Genomic DNA, 22459 nt, shown 5'->3' with positions numbered 1-22459 from the left:
GCACAAATCAACACCTACACTCAGCGGCACTATTACCTGTTCCCAGCAGCACCACTATTCCAAGCAACCAGGACTAGTACCATTCCATCAATGGGAACCAATGATTATTACAGACCAGTCTGCCATGCTACAAGTGTAAACCATGGCAAATTTGTCTTCCAACACCAAGCCTACTCATCTTAACCCTCAACCACATCATTGGCAGGTGTCAATCCTGTTGCTCCTTCCAGTTCCCTCCTAGTTGGCGGGCAGATATTCACCCTATTGTAGGTAGAAGCAATTTGCCCCTGTAACTTACATAATGTATTATTTATAAAAAGAAAAGGCTCAAGTTCAGACAAGCCTTCCCTGCACAAGGATGCAGAATGATTGTTCATCTCTTTCTTGGAGACAAAGCAAGAACATCTCATAGAAGAAAGCCAGCACAAACTACAACAACACTGAAATTAAGGTCCTTTTGGATGAAAAATCATGCTTACTATTTCTGTACATGGCACTTTGGTATTATAGTAACTGGAGCATTAAAAAACACTATACTGAGATAAAAGTTTCTTCAAATGTTACAATAAAAAAAATGTAATAAATGCACCCTCATTTAAATTTTCTGCCAAGTATTCAAACTCTATTTAACTACTTCAGTCAGACAAATCTTTCCTTACTTAGCCCAAAATACCCACATGAAATCTATTAAATTAGTAGATTACTCACCAAGATGTTTTAGTAGATTTATTAATGTATTTTATGCAGCTGCATTAAATTAACAAGACAAAATAATTGGAGAAAACATTTTTTTACATCATTTCCACTACCATTAAGCTTCAGACATGTGAATTTGATATGCACATACTTGAGACTGTACAAAACATGAGGAAGATTATGAAAGCAGACTTTACTCACACGAACCTTCTTACTAGCACCAATGCAACTACTACTGCATATAAGGCAAGCAAGGTTTGGTTCCATGTTTCCTGCTCTAAGACTTTTATAATAAAAATAGATAAACACTACACCGGGTGATCTGGAGACACATTTATCACAAAGTGGTTCAAGTGTTCTAATAACTAGCACTTCTCAGAACATGTTGAAACAGTCACAGTTAATGTATTGTTATTTACTGAAACTGTACTAGTGAAAATTAATTAGAAACAATATTATGTAGTAATAGTGTGAATTTGAAAGATTTTTTTAACAAATATCCTCCCTAAAGAAGAATCAATACTGGGACAGGCAAAATGTGACCAGTGTAATGTAATAAGGCAGTGCAACTATTTTTCAAAAGAAAAATAGCAAAATATGGTGCGCTAGATTTTCTTCCTTCATGTCTAATAGTACGAGGTTGTCCTTAGTTCTAAATATGACACTGCAGAAACATTGAGACTAGCTAATTGTTTACAAATGAAAGCTTTTTGTTTATTTTCCTCATTCATAAAGATAATATTAAAGCATAAATACCAGACACCTATAATCACAATCTCACTTGCCATGAAAGCTCTTCAGATATGTCAGTCTACATAGTAATATTTTAATTGTATATCTCTACCAGTTATCAGTATGCCCCAATTATGTCATTGAGATGTCTAAAGAAAAGTCAGTAGAACTAAGACAAACTATAAGGTGTTAGCAATTACTATTTATTAACTCAAGATGCATACAATTGTAAAATTATTTTGTAAAATGACATATTAAGGAGGAATGAAAACCTTTAATAGGTGTTTTTGACATTCATGTGGTTTTAAGTTTTAGTTCACTCCTGTTTACATTATATTGGTAAATACATTAATTTAATATGCAATTTTTTACATCATAAAAAGTGTCTAACTTAAACAAAACATTTATAACTGAGCAGGCCTCCTCAATTTGGGTAGTTTTCTCTCACCAATATAATTTATATCATCAACCTTGGCACGTAAATCTTATAGCTTTCAGAATAAGGCAATACATAACACTAACACATGTGCTCCAAAAGATATAATCTTGTCATCTTGTCTTTAAGCCTAGAAATTCTGCTGCTAAAACTGAAGAGAAGACTTCTGACTCAAGGATCTTTCACTGAAATTATCTTGGGGTACTTCCACCATCCTATTTGTTAATTTATTTTTATATTAAATTAGCTTAATTACCTGATTTACTCAATTATAATTACAATTAGTAGGTACTACAATACCTTCTAGTGGGATGGGAAGGTAGGTCATACCTTTGGTAGTAAGTTTTAATAGCCTCAGCAGTGTGATGCTTTGCATGTGTTCTTTTGATTTGTTTCTGAGAAGAAAAAACAAAACAAAACCAGAGACTTTTATGATGTATCACATCAGACATATAAAGCATGAATGTCTGAGTGCATGCTTTTTGGCCACCGTATTCAGCTTATAAGGGAAACTGAATTATATTTTGAGAATTCTATATAGAAATGGTTTTTCATCTATCTATTGAATAGAATGTGTTCAGACTGTACTGCAATGTACCATATATGTAAAAGCCAGTAAGGTCATAGTAATTGAATCTAAATAAGTTTGCTGAGGGCTGTAGAGGGCAAAGAAAAACTTGTTCTCTCTTTCAACCTTTGTATTAATTTTCCCTCAATTCAATTCCATCTAAGTCCTCTGCACTCTAGTTTTACAATTCAATTGCCATTTTTAACCAGGAAGAGCATTGCTTAAAAACAACTTATTTGAAAAACCACAAAAAGTAATTCCACAGAGACTTGCCACTTGACTGACACCTGTCATCTCATGATAAATGACTCCATTTTCTGCCTCTCTTGCCTTCTGCCACTCCGGCAATGGTCATTTATCATCATCTCTGTCAGCAATGGAAAGCAGCACTGACAGTGCAAGTCAGCAAACATTTAGCACATGGAACCACGCAACACAGGGAAATTATTATTGTCAGAATAATAATGGTTTAGCATAATTTATTACAGGTCCACCAAATAAGCAAAGGCTAGATGTTATTAGACAGATGGATGGGTAGGCTTGGCAGCCATCCACTGAGACTCAGGCGGTGCTTGATGTGGAAAAGGGAACATCCTCCAAACCAATCAGAAAGCTGGCAGTTCAATTACAAAGAAATAAAGGGACATTCATCATTCAATTAGGCACCTGTCAACCCTCACAAAGGAGAAAACTTCTAACCTGGTACTCCTGGGAGAAGATGCTCAGCAGAGTGGACTGCGATTGACTGGAACAAATAAAAGAAGGACAAAGTTAATTACTGGAGTGCACTGCAAAGAAACAAAAGAGAAGGGAGCTTCAAAGGTAGGCCTGCTGCCCTGTAATCTAACAGAACATGAAAACAAGTGTGGAAAAGTTGTTCCAGATGAACACCTCAGACAAAGGCTTCCTGCTGCTAGGTCAAGGAGAGAGAGAGAGAGAGAGAGAGAGGATGAGGGAGGGGAGAAAAATATAGCAAGAGTTTCAAAGGAAACTAACATTGTTTGGGTGATTCTTTTTCAGCTTCAGAACCCACAAAGTCATATCAGTAGCATGTAGTGGAGTTAAAAGGGAGGGGAAGAATGAAAACAAAGCAAATTTCTATTAATAATTGATGGAGTTAAATTCCATTAGCAGTTGGGAACATGCCGCTTGTTCATTGGCAACATATTGAAATTCATTTTGTTAGCAGCAAGGGAACCTCTTCAGTAGCTGTCTCATATTCAGGGTAGAAACTTAGCTCTCTGTCAGAAGTAGCATATGGGACTACTGGAACATTCCCACTGAAACTGATGTGCTTTGAAAATAGAAACTTTCACAGCAGGAAGCTGAGATTCCCTGGAGTCGGTCATTTCCAAAGGCTGCCATAAGCTTCATTCATCTAAGGCGCCACTCAATGTCAAACACCTGGCAATGAAGCAACCTGGAAAACATTCTTCCCAAGTGGGAATTTTTCCCTCAGAATTGTTAACATTTAGAAATGGGACAAGATTTTTTCCTCTAAAAGGCAAATCAATACCACACTGCTACAGTCTTCAATTGTCCTCTTCGGATATATCCAGCTCATCACATCCTGAATACAATTAATTACTTCTGATATATTTTCTTACCAGATGCAACTTGAACAAATTATAGTTTCAATAAATCGAATTTTATAGTACAGCAAAGCAATATGAATAATTAACAGTTTTCCTTTCATGAATGCATCTACTAAGACATATCTTAGATTGTTCTGATATTCAGGAACAAAGACTGAAATCATATTCCTCTATCAGCTAACTCATACAGTTCACTACACAAGAATTTAACAATAGCATTATGTCTATGTCTTGCTATTGTGTTTTACATTGCTGACCCTAACACGGTACAAACTTAAATGTTCTATCTAGATATTTACATAGCCCCACTATGGTAGTATTTAAACACCTCAGCTAAAGATAAGGAAGTATTATCACCATTTTATAGATGGAGAACTGAGACACAGAGAGATTAAATAATGTGTCTAAAATTCACACCAAATATGAGGTAGAACCAGGATAAAGTCCAGATCTCCCAAATCACAGGGCTTTTACTACAAGATCATTGTTTCTTTACCTACCCCAGTCATATCATTATATTTTAATATTAGAATTGTAGATGGATATTAGTCTCTCTAATATACAGTTTTACAGAATACTACTGAATAGAATTATAGAAAAATTTAACAAAGTTTCAAGACAGTCAAATGATGCAAATAAATGCACATGAAAATTTCATATTTAACTTATTACTCTTTATATTAAGGTAGAGCCTATAAGATCCAAACAGGATCAGAGTGCCATGTTGCTAGGAGATTGGTTTGTGGATATGGTTAGAACAACAGGCAAGGATGATGAATTTAGCAGCAATGATCTGAATGGATGTGAAGGAGATGAAAGGGGTATCGGAAAGATCCATGAGGAGTTTGCAGTAGTCAATATGGGAGATGGTGAAGGCCAGCACAAGACTTTTGATGGTGTGGACATACAGAGGTGGTGAAGCAGGGATCTCAAGGATCTTATGAAGGAAGCAGCAGCAAGAATTGGGCACCATCTGGATGTGCAGAGTTAGAGGATGTGGAGTCCAACATGACACTCAGGTAATGGGCCAGGGGAGGCGGTGAGTGAAAGGGAGGATAGTTGTGTCGTCTACCATGACAGAGAAAAGGGAAGACTGAGAGGGAAGACAAGGAGTAAAGATTTATTTTTAAAACGTTAAGCTGATAAATCCTATTTTTCTTTAAACAAAAAGGCTAAAGTGACAAGTCATTCTACAGTACGGAGGATATGTACATAAATTAAAACCAGTAAAGACTAATATAACAGATGGAACAGGAAGTCTCCTATGGCCGCAAATTATTTCAAAACATTGTAGGCAGAAACCTTAAATCAGCTTCAACATCTTATTAAAATAAATTCATGATTTTATTAACCCCTAACATCTTATTACAAGAACTGAAATTAATGATCCATTATTTATTTTTCTAAAAAAAAAAAAAAAAAGTGTGTCTGTCACAATTTAAATAAGAGAACTGTTTCTCCTTACTTTTCTTGATTCTATGCTCAATATAAGATTTCTCTTTGATTAGTTCTGATTATATTCTACATCTCTTTTGGCCTGCTTCCTCTCCTAATCCCCAACTTTCTTCTACCAGTTCCCTTCCTCTTATCCGAGTTATCCCAATTACTGTACTTGTTCCCTCTCAGTCTTACGTAACTCGAATTTTGCATAAGTCAGAAACATATACTCAACCATTACTGGGGGGGGGGGGACAAAAACACACCCTCCTATTTCTAGCTTACAGAACTTTTTCCATAAGTGCGGATTTGCGTAAATCAGGTTTGCATAACCCGGGGCGGGGGGTCCTGTACTATCTAGCTGAAGCTATTTAAGAATGCTTTTGGGAGGGGGAGAGGAAGAAGATCTACAACTTATGGATTACTTGGACTCTGTTCAAGGCTGTCAACCTTGCACTCGAATTAACCTTTTTACTTTGAAGATCATCCATAATGAACTTTCTACTCAGTATGTATAAACATATATTGACATTCATGCCATACTTTTATCTCCATGCCTGATTAGTTTAATTTTTGTTCTTGTCATTTCAAAACTGGATTTCTATGGACAACAGCAGAATGGATTCAAAAGACTCTTCTTTCAACACTTGGAGATGCCAAAATCTTATCTAAGAAACATAAATGGCTTCTATTTTCAAAACTGAAATGTCATCTTTAGGCTCCAACTCACATACAACCACAAAGACCTCCCGTGTAAAAAATATTATGGGAATGAAGGTTTGTTTGCATACAGGGCTGGATGCTGAGTCTACTGGACTAAACTATAAATAATCAATGCCAGAGCCAACTTTAAATCTTGTACAAGAGTTAAATATAAAATGAGTTCGGAGAAAAACAGTGGGCATTTCCTGGAAGAAGCAGCTTTTGTTTTTAAGTCTTCTGATTGTTGCTGCCATCCACAGACACCACTCTGGAAATTTTGAATGCAGTGTATATTTTTTGAGTATCTATGGGATAATATGTTGATGCAAATAAAATTATATTTCATAGATTGTCACAGTACAGAATTAGTTTATGTCCATGCAGAATCTGGTGGACCAGAGGATTTCATTAGCATCAGTTCCGATATTCCAAACAGTTCTATATAGGAGGATGCTGGCCGAACCAAAGATTGGTCTGTGGCCCAGCTTAAGCTGTAGTGTAGCATAGCCTAAATCAACATAAATTATGTCACTCAGGTGTGTGAATTAGCAACATAATTTATGCCGATTTAAGCACCGGTGTGGGCAGCACTATATTCGTGGGGGAGCTTCTCACACCAGCAGAGTTACTGCCACTCACGGAGACTAGAGTAATTAAGCCAACAGGAGAGCTCTTCTGTCGGCTTACAATGGCTACATTGATGCACTGATGCAGCTGCGCCGCTGTAAGGTCTCTAGTGTAGCCATAGCCTTAGTCTTTTGCTAAATACTATATTCAGCCGGGTTTCAAAACATAAAAGAAACCCCTTTGAACCTATGCTACCAATAGCTGCAGATAATTTCCGGTAAATTGATTACACTTTGTAATATTTATTTTTAAATGTATACCACACACAGCATTTTAGTTAGTTAATTTTCTAAGATTTCAGCAACTGTGCACACTCAGGGAATAAATCAAGCTTACCCTTTAGAGACTCTGATTTTAAAACTGATTCTGCCTCTATCTATCCCACACACCCCTCTCCCCTATGTGTGTTTTACTTAAGTCGGTGAAGCCAAAAATTCAGCTTCACGTTTTATGAATTTAACCATACTACATAACGGAAAACACCAATTCAGCATGGATAAACTCCAAACCAATAATTAGGGCCCTACCAAATTCACATCCATGAAAAACATACCATGGACCTGAAATATGATGTCCCCCCGTGAAATCTGGTCTTTTGTGTAATTTTACCCTATATTATACAGATTTAATTGGAGAAACCAACATTTCTCAAACTGGGGGTCCCGACCCAAAGGGGTTTGCGGGGGGGGGGGAGAGGGGGTGTCACACGGTTATTGTAAGGGGAGCGGGGTCACGGTATTACCACCCTTATTTTTGCACTGCTTTCAGAGTTGGGTGGCCAGAGAGCAGTGGCTGCTGGCCAGGCACCCAGCACTGAAGGCAGAACCCCACAGAGAGCAGCACAGAAGTAAGGGTGGCAATACCAAACCATGCCATCACACTGCTGCTGGTGGCAACACTCCCTTCAGAGCTGGGCTTCTGGACAGCAACTCCAGCTGCCCAGCTCTCACGGCAGTGGCGCTAACAGCAGCAGTGCAGAAGTAAGGGAGGCAATACTGCAACCTCCCTTCACTAATCTTGCAAAAAAAAAAAAAAAAACACTTTTTGGGGCAGGGCTCCTATAGTTACAACACTGTGAAATTTCAGATTTAAAAATATATGAAATAATGAAATTTACAATTTTTAAAATCCTATGACCGTGAAATTGACCAAAATGGACCATAAATTTGGTTAGTCGTTTAGCATAAAATGTTCATAAGCAGATAGCAAGTCTCATTTGGTATATAGTAATTTCTTTATGATTTTTTCCTATACAGACACTCCCCTACTCGAATTTTGCGTAAGTTGGAAATGTATACCTGACAATTACGCAAAAAAACAAAAACAAAAAAAAAATCACCCACCTAATTATAGCTTACACAACTTTTTCCTTGAGTGCGGATTTGCGTAAATCGGGTTTGTGTAACCCAGGTGGCGTTCGTATAAAATAGTTTGTGAACACTGTGGCAAATATTCAATTATCTTCAAAACAGACCCTATATAGGTTATATATTCATGTTGTACCTGTTCCCAGACTAGTTGATTTAACTAATCAACCAGCGGGCAATTTTGAATTTTGTAACTGAACAATCGGAAATTCATTTTCATCAAACATTAGCATTTGAGATTAAAATTCACTGTTTGCAAAGTATTTATATCAGTAAAACCTGATCACTCAAATGTACATACATGTTTCGCTGGTCACTCAGCTCTAATACTTAACCACTTAGTGAAATGCTTTGAGATCATTGGATGAAGTGCTACTAGATAAGTGCTAGATACTACCAGTATCATCCTGAAGGTATTTTTGTTCAAACGATCAGGGTGGATCTGATTTAAATCCCTAGTCAGGAAGACTCGATTTAATCATGGATTTCTACACACACACAAAAAAAGTGCTTTCTTGTTGGTTGTTATAACCTTAATATGTATTCTTCACAACTCAGAGACAGTTTCAGTACACACTGTACATTTTTAAAATGATTTATTTTGAAAACTTTTCAGATTAGCAGAAAATGTATGATTGATTGTTTGGTTATTTCATTTACCAAAAGGTAACTGAAGCAGCTATTTATGAAGTCATTGGGTGGTGAACTATCTCCAATTCAACAGGTTAATCATTAATATTTGCAGGATTTTCTTGCCATGCTGTATTAGGAGGAGAACATCACCAGACAGACATTTAAATTGTTTTATTTAACTAAAAAACAACAATGTTATATATTCTGGATTTTTTTCTTCAACCAAAAACATATAATACTTTAACAAAAAAAGCATATGAATTTTGTTAAACATTCAAGTTTTTTAAAATCAGGTTTGTTTTTGTTAAAATTGTTTTGAACTAAAATAGTTGATGTAATTTTTTTAAAAATATTTCATTTAACCATGTCAGCCAAGTCAACATGAGAAACTTCAAATATTGGCTTCTGCAGCTAACTCAGTCATCTTTACCTTCATTTTCCTGTTTGTTCATAATCTGGAAGAGAAAAACAAGTTTTCTTGCTTTTTTGGGTCCCAAATGATTTCTCAATTTGGAATGAATTAGTCCAAAGGAAGAAAATATTCTTTCTACACCGGCAGAAGAAGCCACTGCTGTTAAAAGTGAGATTATTACTTCAACAGTCTACTGATTGTGCTTAAGTGACTTCCACCAGTTCACTAGTGTGACTTTCTTTAAAACATCATCAGCAAACATATATATTTCTTGAATGGTTCACCCTTAGCTCTGAAGTTTGTTATAGTTGGACATCCAGCAATCATCCCTCCATAATGCCATGTCATAGCTAACTCTTCTTTAGCAGTTAAGGTTTGACCCTGGTACCGAGTATTGAGAATATCTGCAAGAAAATGAGCTGCAGATAGTCCTTGTCCCATTCGTTTTTTTAATGCTTGTAATTTAACTCTGTTGCAGATTTCTCTTTTTAAGTTCTCGCTCAATTCCTTCCAAATTTCAACAGTGTCAGCAATAAAACAGCTATTTCCCTGCATTTCGTTCAAGGCTACAGAAATAGGCTTCAAGGTACTCAGCATGTGTACAACATTTCTCTTGAGCCCAATGTTGAAAACTTTGGCTGTGACCGTGCCAACTATTTTTTCACGATTTTGTTCACAAACTGTCATCAGATTAGGCCAGTTCCTGATATAGTGCAGTGCACTACTGAGTCCCATCGCACGTCATGTGGGAGAGTTAGCTTGGTTCCTCCCACTTATTTTCCAGAGCAGCTGCTGCAAAGCGGTTGTTACGAAATATTTTGCAATTTCAACAACTTTAGCCTTTATTTCTGGAACACTGAAGTCTTTGGCTAGGAGGTGCATCAAATGAGCACTGCAACCATATGTTATTAGCTTAAGACTCTTCACTCTCTTCTAAATAATTTCTTCTCATCTTGGATACATTTGCAGCATAGTCTGTGACCAAGCTATGTACTAGACATTTGAATTTTTTTCCCCACAGTTTGTTATAGCTTTTACTGCTATTTCTTGTAAGTATTCTGCTGTGGGTGCATTTCCTGATATATCAATTGTTTCTGTAAGGAAGACATTTCCTTTTTCTTTTGTCACACAAGCACATACAACAGGATTATTGTGGACATTGCTCCACCCATCAAGACTCAGGTTAACAATTTTACCATCTAGACCTTTTGCACACTGCTCAATTTCTCTTTCATACACTTTATCCAGCAATTTGCCTGCAACATCTGCTCTGTTGGGTGGACTGTATCCTGGTCTTACTCACTGAACCATGTTAATGAAGTGTGGGTTCTCAATCATACAAATAGGAGAGCTTGTTGCATAAACAAACCGGGAAATTTTTTCATCAATTACCTCTTTTTGTAATCTGCTGGTTCTTATCATAAAATTATCTATGGGCCTGCCTTATTCCTAAACCCTGAGCTGTGATCAGGCTCAAAAATAAGACAGGCCCAGCAAATGCTATGATGCTCTACATTTGTGAGCTAAGAAAAGTGTAGGGAAGCCACCAACAGCTGTGTGTGACAGGTGTGTGACCCCTCTTTTTGCTGTTGCTTCTGGGAAATACTAAAGGTTTAATACATTTGTGACCCCTGACAAAAGCAAACACCCTAAAAACTTGTTCTTGTCTAAGTTCTTATTTGCCAAACTCACCTGTATTGATTTAAGCTAAATCAATTTAAGCAAGGTTTAAACCAGTTTCAGTGTCTAAATTAAGGGCCCGCACCAGTGTAAATATGTTGTTTTTAAGTCTCTTTAGATACAATGGGCATCTTTTCTAAAACAGACCAGCACTTAGAGATTTTCTCCAATGGTGAAAATCCAAAGAAGCATGGAATAGTTTAACAAAATCTGAATACCAGAGCATAAGAAGTTTTTGGTATGATGAAACATCATTAGTAGACAATACTTTGGCTTTCTAATTCCCAATGAAGACAGCAATATTTGAGAAATATTCTTATTATAAAATTGTATTATGGCATTAAAATAATATATATTATTTGTCCGGAACCACTTGCTGCAGCCTGGTATGCTACTTTCAATATTAGCTTATATTAAATTTAAAATCAAGATGAGATTTAAGCTCAGCTATTCATCTGCAAAACTAAAAGTATCAATCCATTCTGAAATTCACCAATATTAGCTTCATTAAAACATACAGGAGCTTAATTCAAACGATATTTTATCAAGCACTTCTAACTATGAAACTGTTATGTTTCTGTGAATTGAGTAGTAACAGATTCTATAGCTCTGGTAGGGATGATTACAGTGCAAAGTCAGGTTGAGAGAGAGAGAGAGAGAGAGAGAGAGAGAGAGAGAGAGAGAGTGTGTGTGTGTGTGTGTGTGTGTGTGTAAGTAAAAACTTGCTGCTTATATCCAATAATGTGAGGAGAACCCTATGACAAAGCTCTGTGAAGGATACTTGAGAACAGTTATAACTCCTATGACCTTGACACTGAAGTTGGTCTAACAACTTCTATACAATTTAGTGACGTGTGAAAACAGATAATGGTGCAATACATAGAAATGGCAGCATTTAAAATTCATAGTACCACAAGGCCATTACTTTTCCCACTGGGCCACTTGAACTTTAATAATGGCTGACCTGGTTGGCCAATAAGTTCTAGCTGAAGACAGAGGAAAATTGCCAGTATTAGATACTGTTTGAATAATTTTTCATTTAGAAAGATTTTAGAAATTCCTTTAAAACAGAGCACCAATTCTTCCAGCTCATTTTTTCGGTGTCTTCTTTAAATGGACAATATATTTTAAGGCAACTCCAATCTGAACAGTCTGTATCAAACACATGTAAAGAAAATAAAATGCAGATCTAAAAAAATGCCGACGTAAATACAGATTATCAGCAGAGGCAGAGAACATGTTATATGTTACATGAATAATGCTAGTTCACCTGTGTTATATTTCTTCACCTTTCAGCCACATCACAAGAAATGATGAGCAGGACTACCATTCAACAGTCACAGTAAAAGAACTGTAACTTAAAAACATAGAAGATTATAACCCTCGTTGAGGTATTTTGTAATCTCCAAAAAAAAAGAAGAAAAAAAAATCAAGTCATCAAGAGAAGATGTGATTTTATGTGCATGTTTGCACACCTAAGTGTGCATGGAGACAAGAGTAGTATTTCATAGAACACACAGTTAGATGCTAAATGAAAAAGGATAAATACCAATTAAAAGTACAATTAAAAATGCAGTTGTGAAAACAGATAAGAAAGTCACACAAACAGAATATAATATTGTGTAACTTCTTAAGTGAACTGACTTGACTGCCTATTTTTGCTAATGCGTGCTGAAAATAGAAATATCATTTTGGTAGACCTTATCAAAGTTAAATGGCAGAGTATTTGTTGCATATACACTTAGAACATGGAAATCATGAAGAGCTCTTTTGCAGTAATTGCTCTTTCATCAAATTTGTAAAGTAAAACCTGTTGTGTGAAAACATAGGAAACGTTGTAAATTTAAATTTTACATATTGGAAAAATATTATGGGCAACACAGAACAATCCAGGTGAAAGATAAACAGATGCAGTTAATGCAGTAAATATAAAAACTATGTCAAAACAACATATATAAACTCACTCTACCTGTCCACCGTGCTCCCCTTCTCATCTCCCTCCCTTCAGCTAATCCCCTCCTAACAAAATCCCATCATAAAATTGGGAGGGGAAGGCTGGTGAAGTCATGGAACTAACATGAGGTTAGTAAGTCATCATACTGTTCACATATTATATCCTTTCTCCATCAGCACTTTGTCTACCATGTCTGTTTTGACTGTAAACACTTCAGGACAGGGACTGTGTTACAGTGTGTGTGTACAATGCCTTATACAATGGGATCCTGATCTTGGTTGGAGTCCCTAGGTACCACCATAATAGAAATATTAAATATTCCAATATAGAGTGGGTAAATATGCTCAACTATGGCACCACAATGAAGCCATTAGAGAGAGATATCAGTATCCCTATAAAATCCCATGTTTGTGTGTTTAAATGTGACACTGGTAAACAGTTTTTCCAATATTCAGATTGTTTAAAAGTTACAGTGAAAACAGGTTTGTGTGTGATTTATACATGTGTGCTCAGTATTTGGAATCCAGCTTTGGGCTCTTCCATAATAATACCACCCCCAGAAATGACAGCAGAGTATTGAGGGACAAAACTGACAAGCATTTTTCATCAACAGAACAAAGTGTTTTACAAAGTTGGGTAAGCATTTATACTCTCACTTTAGAGATAGCGTAATGGAGATAAACAGGTTTTCTGACTTGCCCAAGATACACAGCAAATTAGAGACAGAGCTGGGCATAGAACCCAAGTTGCCTTCACCCAGCCCCATGTTCAATCCACTACACCCGCTACACCTGCAGGAAGACATTAAATTGATTAATATACAGGAAGTCATTGTCCAAACTGAGTATAGGGCAGAAATAAGTAAACCGCATAAGTGAATTTTTTTTTTAAATTACAGTTTTATATCTTGACATTGTAATCTGCCAATCAACTGAGAGTATGGCTCCAAAAGTGCATGATGAACTGATGCACATTACTCCTACCTATTCCATCCACATTTTATTTCTATCCTCAACTTGATCAGCACTTACTCTTAGTATTTCCCTCTAGGGATTTGTTTTAAAATGGCAGTGAAATAAAAAAGGCAGTGAAGAGAGGACATTATATATCAGTTCTGTGAGCCTTTCACATCTTGCTCACCAGTTCAAATCTGGACTGAATTGGTAGCGAGCAAAAGTCATTGGCATCTGATGATGGCCTGTGTGAACAGAGTTTGGTGGTCTTATTCCAGCTTCCAGGTTGTCATGCAGCAATTACAATGAATATTAAGTGGCAGTTAAGGCAGAATAACCAAAGACTGAATGTTCAGAGAGATTGGGTTACCCTCTCTTACCCTTAGGGCATATCGCCACTGCCCAGGTCACCTTAGTCAGGCTCATGGGGCTCGGGCTGCAGAGCTATAAAACTGTAGTGTAGACACTTGTGCTTGGACTGGAATCTAGGCTCTGAAATCGCGCAAGGAGGGTAGGTCTCAGAGCCTGGGTTCCAGCCTAAGCATTTATAGAGGAATTTTATAATCCTGCTGCTCAGTCGCCATGAGCTTGAGTCAGCTGATACAGGCTCAGAGACTTGATGCCTTGTGTTTTTTATGGCAGCGGAGACATAACCTAGATGACCACCTTCCAGGTCAGAGTTGAGGCCTATAAGTTACAGTAATGGGATCACATTGTACTCAGATTGTGGCTGCGAGCATCATTTGACAGAATCGTCCCATGTTTTCATTTCCATCTAACTGTTTGGGCAATTATATGGTTCCCTCAACAGCATCGTTTCAGATCACGATACCTCAGCCCATTTGATAAGGACTATAACAGATTTATGATAATATATAGACTTAATTCGATTTATGCAAAACGAGAAAGTAATTTCACTTGGTAGTCTCCCTTACTTTTTTCCCTTTAAATCTGATCTGAGCACATAACCTATTATTTTTCCTCCTTTTTTTTAAGCCATATACTAGCCTCCAAAATGATAAATACACTAGTGCCATTTCAGAAGCATATTTTTCCTTTCATACGTATTAACTTAAACTCTAACGATAATTGGACCTTGGATTTGCATTTAAAAATTGGAAAAATACTTTGGCCTGTATAAAAACATATGTGTCAATTAAAAATCCTTAAAAATAACCCCCAAAACACACTATTTGCTATAAATATATAATCAAATTTAGAAAATTATAAATTATATTTAAATTTAGTATTTACAAGCAATTAATTATAAAAACACCCAGGTGGCTTTCATTACATAAATTACTATTAATTTCATTGGCCTCATGCTGCTACTGTATTTAACATTTGCATGTGTCACATGTCAAGTGCACATAGTGTTGCATAACTATCTCCAGGTACAAATGAACACCTAAAAAGGCATCAGAGTTTTTAATGACACCATTATAAGCAGTTAATTTAAAATAGAAACCATCAGTAAAACATTAACTTTAAAAGATGATAATCTTCAGTATATAATTAAAATAATATGTAGTTCTAACTAAGTCTGGAAGTTATTTTTTCCCCATTGCTACGTTCAACACAAGTACAATTTTAAGTCATGTCTATTTTATAAAGTTAAATATTTAAAGAAAGAAAAACATGTTTACAGCTGAAAATTTAGGATTACATAGCTAACCATATATTAAATTTCATTAATTTATACCGCCTCCTTACAAACAGCTAGAGCAGTGTGATACTTTGCTACTTTATTTTTATGTTACCCCTTTTCAGTGTGTTACCTTACAGATGTAGGAAGAGCATACACTTCAGAAAGTTTGCTTCCACCTCCACAAGCAGGGATAAGACAAATTGAATCCCACAACACTTCCTTCCCACTAAAAATGTGGTGGAGAATATGAAGTATAAGATGTAATAAAATCCAAGCTGTTCCTTAGACCTGCATTATATATTTTTAAAATGTCACTTTCACACAAGCTACACACCTAGCGGCAAGAATTTACAGAGAATATCCGAGAAAGTGATTCACGACATGATACAACTCTCCCCTGCAGTTTTTATTTCATTTTATTTCCAACTCCCCAATCTAAAAAAACCCTAAGATTTATATACTTCTTAAAGCGCTTCTGAGTGCCCTTTGCAACCCCCTCTCTTTAAAGGGACATGATCACAGTACTTTCCCCCTCTGTAAGGGAGCAAAAGAATAAGAATTCTATTGGAAACCCAATCCGTGGACTAGATGAAAGAAGTGACCTTGAATGCAAGTATCTTCTAACTTTGCGTGGAGGCCAGCCATGCCACCTCTCTGAACTACCAGAATTCCACTAACCCAAGAGTAGGTGACTGAGTGGGTAAGCTAACTGACTACAACCCAGAAGGTTATAGGTTTGAGTCTTGCTTGATATAACACTGAAAGGAAATCTCCATTTCACCCAGCTGCAAAATGCCCTACAGTCTATCAGGCTAGGGCATTCAAAAGTGGTCAGATGTGATGCTGGCCACATTGCTCTCTTGCTCACTGCTGGCTATGAAACTGTCTGTGCCTTAATTGCTTCAGCCTGATGAGCCACTGGCTTGGGGGAACTTTGAAGAAGCAAGGGGCAAAGGCAGTGTTAAAAGAAAGAGGGGGCGGAGACTGGGACAAGGGAAAGCTAAGATCCAAAATTACTATTAAACACAGGGATTAGCTCAATTTACAGCACTCAAGTCACAGGATTGTTCAAATTTTATAATTTGATAGTGGAATTGTCAAACAGTCAAAAGGTCTATGCATGGGTTGTTTTGTTTTAAGTGCATACACAGAGGCTACGATTTTCAAATGGAGCCTAAAGAAGGTGGGCACGCAAACTTAACTGAAAAATCAGTGGGACTTGGACATCTAACTCCTATATACCCCTTTGCAAAAATCACAAGAGAGTTTTAAAACTTAGCTTATAACTTTAAACTTATAAAGGTGACCCACGAAGAAATAAAAGTGATCATGGCCTTAGTTGATTTATGGTGTATAAAAGACCTGAAAAGTTGTTATTTTTTCGATTTGTTTCTTACATTAGAAAGATCAGATCTTAATATGCTACAAGACTCTTAGGAAAACTGCAGAATTAGAGAGACCAAGACATCACAAAAGGCAGGAGACTGGAAAGTGAGAATTCAGAGGAGAAGAGATTTTTGGTCAGACTATTTAATTTTCTGTATGTTACTGAAACTAACTTAACTAATTTCTCCTGTTAAACATTTAGGGGGAAAAGTACTCTGTGAAAGATTCAATACCTCTGCTTCTTAAATTGAGACTTTCCATTCAGTTCTCCAGTAAAAACAGGGATGTCAAAAACTGGTGTTTTGTTTTTAATCAACAATTTGAAAATTGCAGGAATGAAAAGGGACATTTAAAAAAAAATCTGTAAATTGGAGTGGAAATAAACATGAAACTCCCTTTTTCTTGGTACCACAAACTACTTTGTTAATGTACCAGTTTTCACTAAACCAATCACGAAAAAATCTTTATGTTAAAGTTGACTGTTTATATGTAATCTGTTACCTGGAAAAAAAAAACAACAAAAAAACAGAAGGACTCTCTAGCCACCTAATCACCATATCAATGACACATGCCACAACAGAGAAGCACTAGTTTATTTGATTGATCATGGTAGATAAACTCCAAATAACAGAGAAATTAACAAATGCTTGACATTTGCTCAACATCCATTATTCTGACACTGCTTTCAGAATTTCAAAGCCTGGGAGTATGCTTAATCAACATTCATATTCCCTAGTGAGCTACAGGCACCATATTGCGCCCCGCCTTAGTACTGATGAAAACTGCATATTGGCCATTTCCAAAATGTTCTGGGACTCCACACAGGGCCCCTTCTCTCTCTTGTTCCTGTTCTGCAGTTTTCTTTTAAACACTTCCAAGACAAAAGCATCTGCCAGTTTTTCTCTCTGGGGATGTATGCAAAATGAACTTAACAGTTTTAAGGCAGGAGAAACCCTCACATCTAAATTCATTCATAGGACAGAAAAGGGCCTAAGAGGCCTCTCCAGGGACAAAACCCTGCTGAAATGTTCCCCGACAACAGTGGGAGCTTTATAAAATCTAAGTCCAGACAATTTCCAATTCAAATACCCAGCATAGCATGACCTTTGTCAGATCTAGATGCACCCACTATTTTTTTATTCTAACCAGCACAGACATTAGACAGGGCACTACAGCTAAGCAGGAGGTTCAATATTTGCATGCTCTTCTATTGTGAAAATGTAACAGTGACAGCACTGTGTCGAATTCTTTTCCCTCTAGAACTTTAACTCCATAGGAGAGGCATAGCTGACAGATGACTCTCCCAACATCTGTGTTATGTACACTGCACAGCTGAGGAACCTTGGATCACTGTCATACCATCCTGGAGATGACCTACACCTTTCTTATATCTACCCATTATCTGAAAAAATATATACCATTTGAAAACACACTATGATTTTAACAAAAAGTAAATATGGCAAGAAAGATTAACATAATTTATAATCGTTAAGCTGTTCACAGAGCAGCTCAACATGTTGTATAAATGTCCTATACAAAATAATTTATCAGACCTGACATGTTGCACATCATACTGTATTATTTAATATGCTTACTAAAATTTCATGGATCAAGCTCCACTTTTGAAAGCACACAGAAAGCCCTAGAAAAATATTTCTTCATCGTCCATGATTTATTTTGATTACCTTTTACAGCTACATGACAAAGTGGAACTCACAAAATTACAAGGTTAAGGTTTACACAGCTATTGCTTCATATACTAAAATATAACAAATGGTTTTCATGTCTGTGTAGTGTTTTACTTGAATTTAGTATTCAGCAGAACACTATGCTAAGCACTTAGTTTTCTACTGAATATTTTAATGATTTTAGATAGTGCTTACAATAAACATCCTGGCCCAAGGTAAAAATGTTAATGAGACTTTGTATTTGGATTTTTTTGGGGTAAGGAAAGACAGACAAGTAATGGATTCTATAAATTAAAGCAAATCTATTGTTATCAATATGTAGTAAGTATTGAGAGGAAAAACAAATAAAAAACCCAACCAACCATGAACAGGAAGAATTTTCAAATGTCACTAGAGGAGTTCAGAGTGGTTCTAGGTTCCTAGTGTAAATTTTAAACATATAGTTTGATCTTCTGTCTTAGCAGGAAGGTCAGAAATTGTATGCATTGGATGGCCATCAGGACTCCAGCCTAGGAAAAGGATAAACCCAGAGATCATCCTGAACTACTAGAAAAATTATTTAAACTAAACAAAGATCTTTTATAGAAAAGCTTATCGTTCTCTCACAGATTACTGATGACAAAGAAATTCAACAGAGATGCGTGAAAAACAGTGCCCTCTCCTCCCTCTACCCCTCCATTTTTGGGGAATTATATTTCATTATCAAAAGGTTGCATTTCTAATCTGAAAACAGAATAATGTATAAATGTATTTCTCATGTAAGTATCAGTTTATTTGTCAAACTGAAAACACAAACTGTCCAGGTATTCCAATCACTAGAGTGTCTGCCAAGTATTTAAAAATACAAATCCCTCTTTCTTCTTAGCCGGTAGGAGAAATAGCTTGATTAGTTTACAGGTTTTCATTTCTTTATATTGTCTGTGTTTTTCATTTAGCTCTTAAAATATCCAGAGTTCTATGGTCATAGAATCATAAAAATGTAGGGTTGGAAGGCCCCTCAAGAAATCATCAAATCCATACCCTGAGCAGGACGAAGTAAACCTAAACCATCCTAGACATGCATTTGTCCAAACTGTTTTTAAAAGCTTCTAATGATGAAAACTTCACAATCACCCTTGGAAGCCTAATCCAGAGATTCACTACTCTTACCATTAGAAAGTTTTTCCTAATATCTATTTTAAACCTGCCTTGCTGCAGATTAAGCCCATTACTTCTTGTCCTACCTTCAGTGGAGATGGAGAACAATTGATATCTGTCCTCTTTATAACAGCCCTTAACATATTGGAAGACTAATCAGGTCTCACCTCATTCTTTTTAAACATGCCCAGTTTCTTTTAACATTTCTTTATATGTCAAGTTTTCTAAACCTATTTGATCATTTTTGTTGCTTTCCTCTGGGCTCCCTTCAATTTCTCCACGTCCTTCCTAAATTTTACTGCCCAGAACTGGACACAATACTTCAGCTGAGGCCTTGCCAGCGCTGAGTAAAGGAGGACAATTACCTCCTATGTCTTACATACAACCCTCCTGTTAATACACCCCAGAATCATATTAGCCTTTTTTGCAGCTTGTCTTTGGCAGGAGTTCCATATAGTCTAGGTACAGCTCCTGTAAAAGTTCTGTCCCCTGCATTCATTAGCCTCTCTTTATTAACTGACAGTTTCATTGTTCCAGTGGAATGTAGTGCAGTAGAAAGCCATGGAAAGGGGGAGAGAGAGAGAATTTCATACAGAATTCTAAGTCTCAGAAGTTAATATGAACATCATAGAATATCAGGGTTGGAAGGGACCTCAGGAGGTCATCTAGTCCAACCCCCTGCTCAAAGCAGGACCAATTCCCAACTAAATCATCCCAGCCAGGGCTTTGTCAAGCCTCTAAGGAAGGAGATTCCACCACCTTCCTAGGTAACCCATTGCAGTGCTTCACCACCCTCCTAGTAAAAAAGTTTTTCCTAATATCCAACCTAAACCTTCCCCACTGCAACTTGAGACCATTACTCCTTGTCTGTCATCAGGTACCACTGAGAACAGTCTAGATCCATCCTCTTTGGAACCCCCTTTCAGGTAGTTGAAAGCAGCTATCAAATTCCCCCTCATTCTTTTCTTCTGCCGACTAAACAATCCCAGTTTCCTCAACCTCTCCTCATAGGTCATGTGCTCCAGCCCCCTAATCATTTTTGTTGTCCTCCGCTGGACTCTTTTCAATTTTTCCACATCCTTCTTGTAGTGTGGGGCCCAAAACTGGACACAGTACTCCAGAGGGGAATACTTCCTTCCATGGGGAGTCAGTGCACGAAGCAGATCACTAGTTTGATGTGTTCATGACCACCTATTCAAAGCAGATAAGCTGCTTGTGGAACTTGTGGAACTCCTTACCTGAGGAGGTTGTGAAGGCTAGGACTAACACAGAGTTTAAAAGAGAACTGGATAAATTCATGGTGGTTAAGTCCATAAATGGCTATTAGCCAGGATGGGTAAGGAATGGTGTCCCTAGCCTCTGTTTGTCAGAGGATGGAGATGGATGGCAGGAGAGTGATAACTTGATCATTGCCTGTTAGGTTCACTCCCTCTGGGGCACCTGGCATTGGCCACTGTCAGTAGACAGATACTGGGCTAGATGGACCTTTGGTCTGACCCGATACGGCCGTTCTTATGCAGCACTCTCTACCAACTTTAGTTTTATCAGAATATGTGATATGGCCATGAAAAAAGTGAATGTGGTCTTGGGATGCATCAGGCAAGGTATTTCCAGTAGAGATAAGGAGGTGTTAGTACCGTTATACAAGGCACTGGTGAGACCTCATCTGGAATACTGTGTGCAGTTCTGGCCTCCCATGTTTAAAAAGGATTAATTCAAACTGGAACAGGTACAGAGAAGGGCTACTAGGATGATTCGAGGAATGGAAAACCTGTCTTATGAAAGGAGACTCAAAGAGCTTGGCTTGTTTAGCCAAACCAAAAGAAGGCTGAGGGGAGATATGATTGCTCTCTATAAATATATCAGAGGGATTAATACCAGGGAAAGTTTATTTAAGTTCAGTACCAATGTGGACACAAGAACAAATGCCATCGGGAAGTTTAGACTTGAAATTCGACAAAGATTTCTAACCATCAGACGGGTGAAGTTCTGGAACAGCCTTCCAAGGGGAGCAGCGGGGGCAAAAGACATATCTGGCTTCAAGATTAAGCTTGATAAGTTTATGGAGGGGATGGTATGATGGGATAGCCTAATTTTGGCAATTAATTGGTGTTTGACTATTAGCGGTAAATATGCCCAATGGCTTGTGATGGGATGTTAGATGGGGTGAGATCTGAGTTACTATAGAGAATTCTTTCCTGGGTGTCTGGCTGGTGAGTCTTGCCCACATTCTCAGAGTTTAGCTGATCACCATATTTGGGGTCTGGAAGGAATTTTCTTCCTTCCTCTGCAGCGTGGGGCATGGGTCACTTGCTAGAAGATTCTCTGCACCTTGAAGTCTTTAAACCATGATTTGAAGACTTCAATGGCTCAGACATAGGTTTGATACAGGAGTGGGTGGGTGAGATTCTGTGGCCTGCATTGTGCAGGAGGTCAGACTAGATGATCATAATGGTCCCTTCTGACCCTTAAAGACTATGATTCATTCCTATATAAAAGAGTTGCAATAATAAAAAAATCTGGAGGTCACAAATGTGAAAACTCATTAGCGGCTTTGTGTCTGATAGGATGATGTGCAGTCTTCTGGCAAGCACAGATAGAAGCAGGTGCTTTGTCTCACCATTGCTATTGAAATGATGAGTTCTAAAGGACCACATGATATAATATGAGTGAAGATGCCCATCACTATGACTGAAAGCATTATTTGTATGCTGCTGGCACTTTTGTTCATGTTGTCTCACCAGTTCCCCAAACAGTTTTATGTGTGTTGTAAAACATAGGGAATTGGATTAAGCCAGTGGGATGCCA

General features: G+C 37.3%; 1 protein-coding gene across 4 annotated transcripts in view; it reads right to left on the bottom strand.

Annotated features, from left to right (window-relative positions):
- Positions 1–22459, bottom strand: part of CDIN1 (CDAN1 interacting nuclease 1) — a 180039-nt gene that overhangs the window by 140419 nt on the left and 17161 nt on the right. For 2 of the 4 annotated variants that reach the window (XM_045015814.1, XM_045015813.1), the window contains exons 2-3: positions 3132–3177; positions 2195–2259 (exon numbers count right to left, since the gene is read on the bottom strand). The exons of the other annotated variants lie outside the window; for them this stretch is intronic. In XM_045015814.1, coding sequence (XP_044871749.1) covers positions 2195–2259; positions 3132–3177 — 111 coding nt within the window. The remainder of the gene's footprint in view (positions 1–2194; positions 2260–3131; positions 3178–22459) is intronic. 4 annotated transcript variants of the gene reach the window in all.

The sequence above is a fragment of the Mauremys mutica genome, chromosome 4 (genome assembly GCF_020497125.1).
Source record: "Mauremys mutica isolate MM-2020 ecotype Southern chromosome 4, ASM2049712v1, whole genome shotgun sequence".
NCBI classification, from domain to species: domain Eukaryota; kingdom Metazoa; phylum Chordata; order Testudines; family Geoemydidae; genus Mauremys; species Mauremys mutica.
The sequence above is the reverse complement of the archived record's forward strand: the minus strand, read 5'-3'. Positions and strand labels throughout refer to the sequence as shown.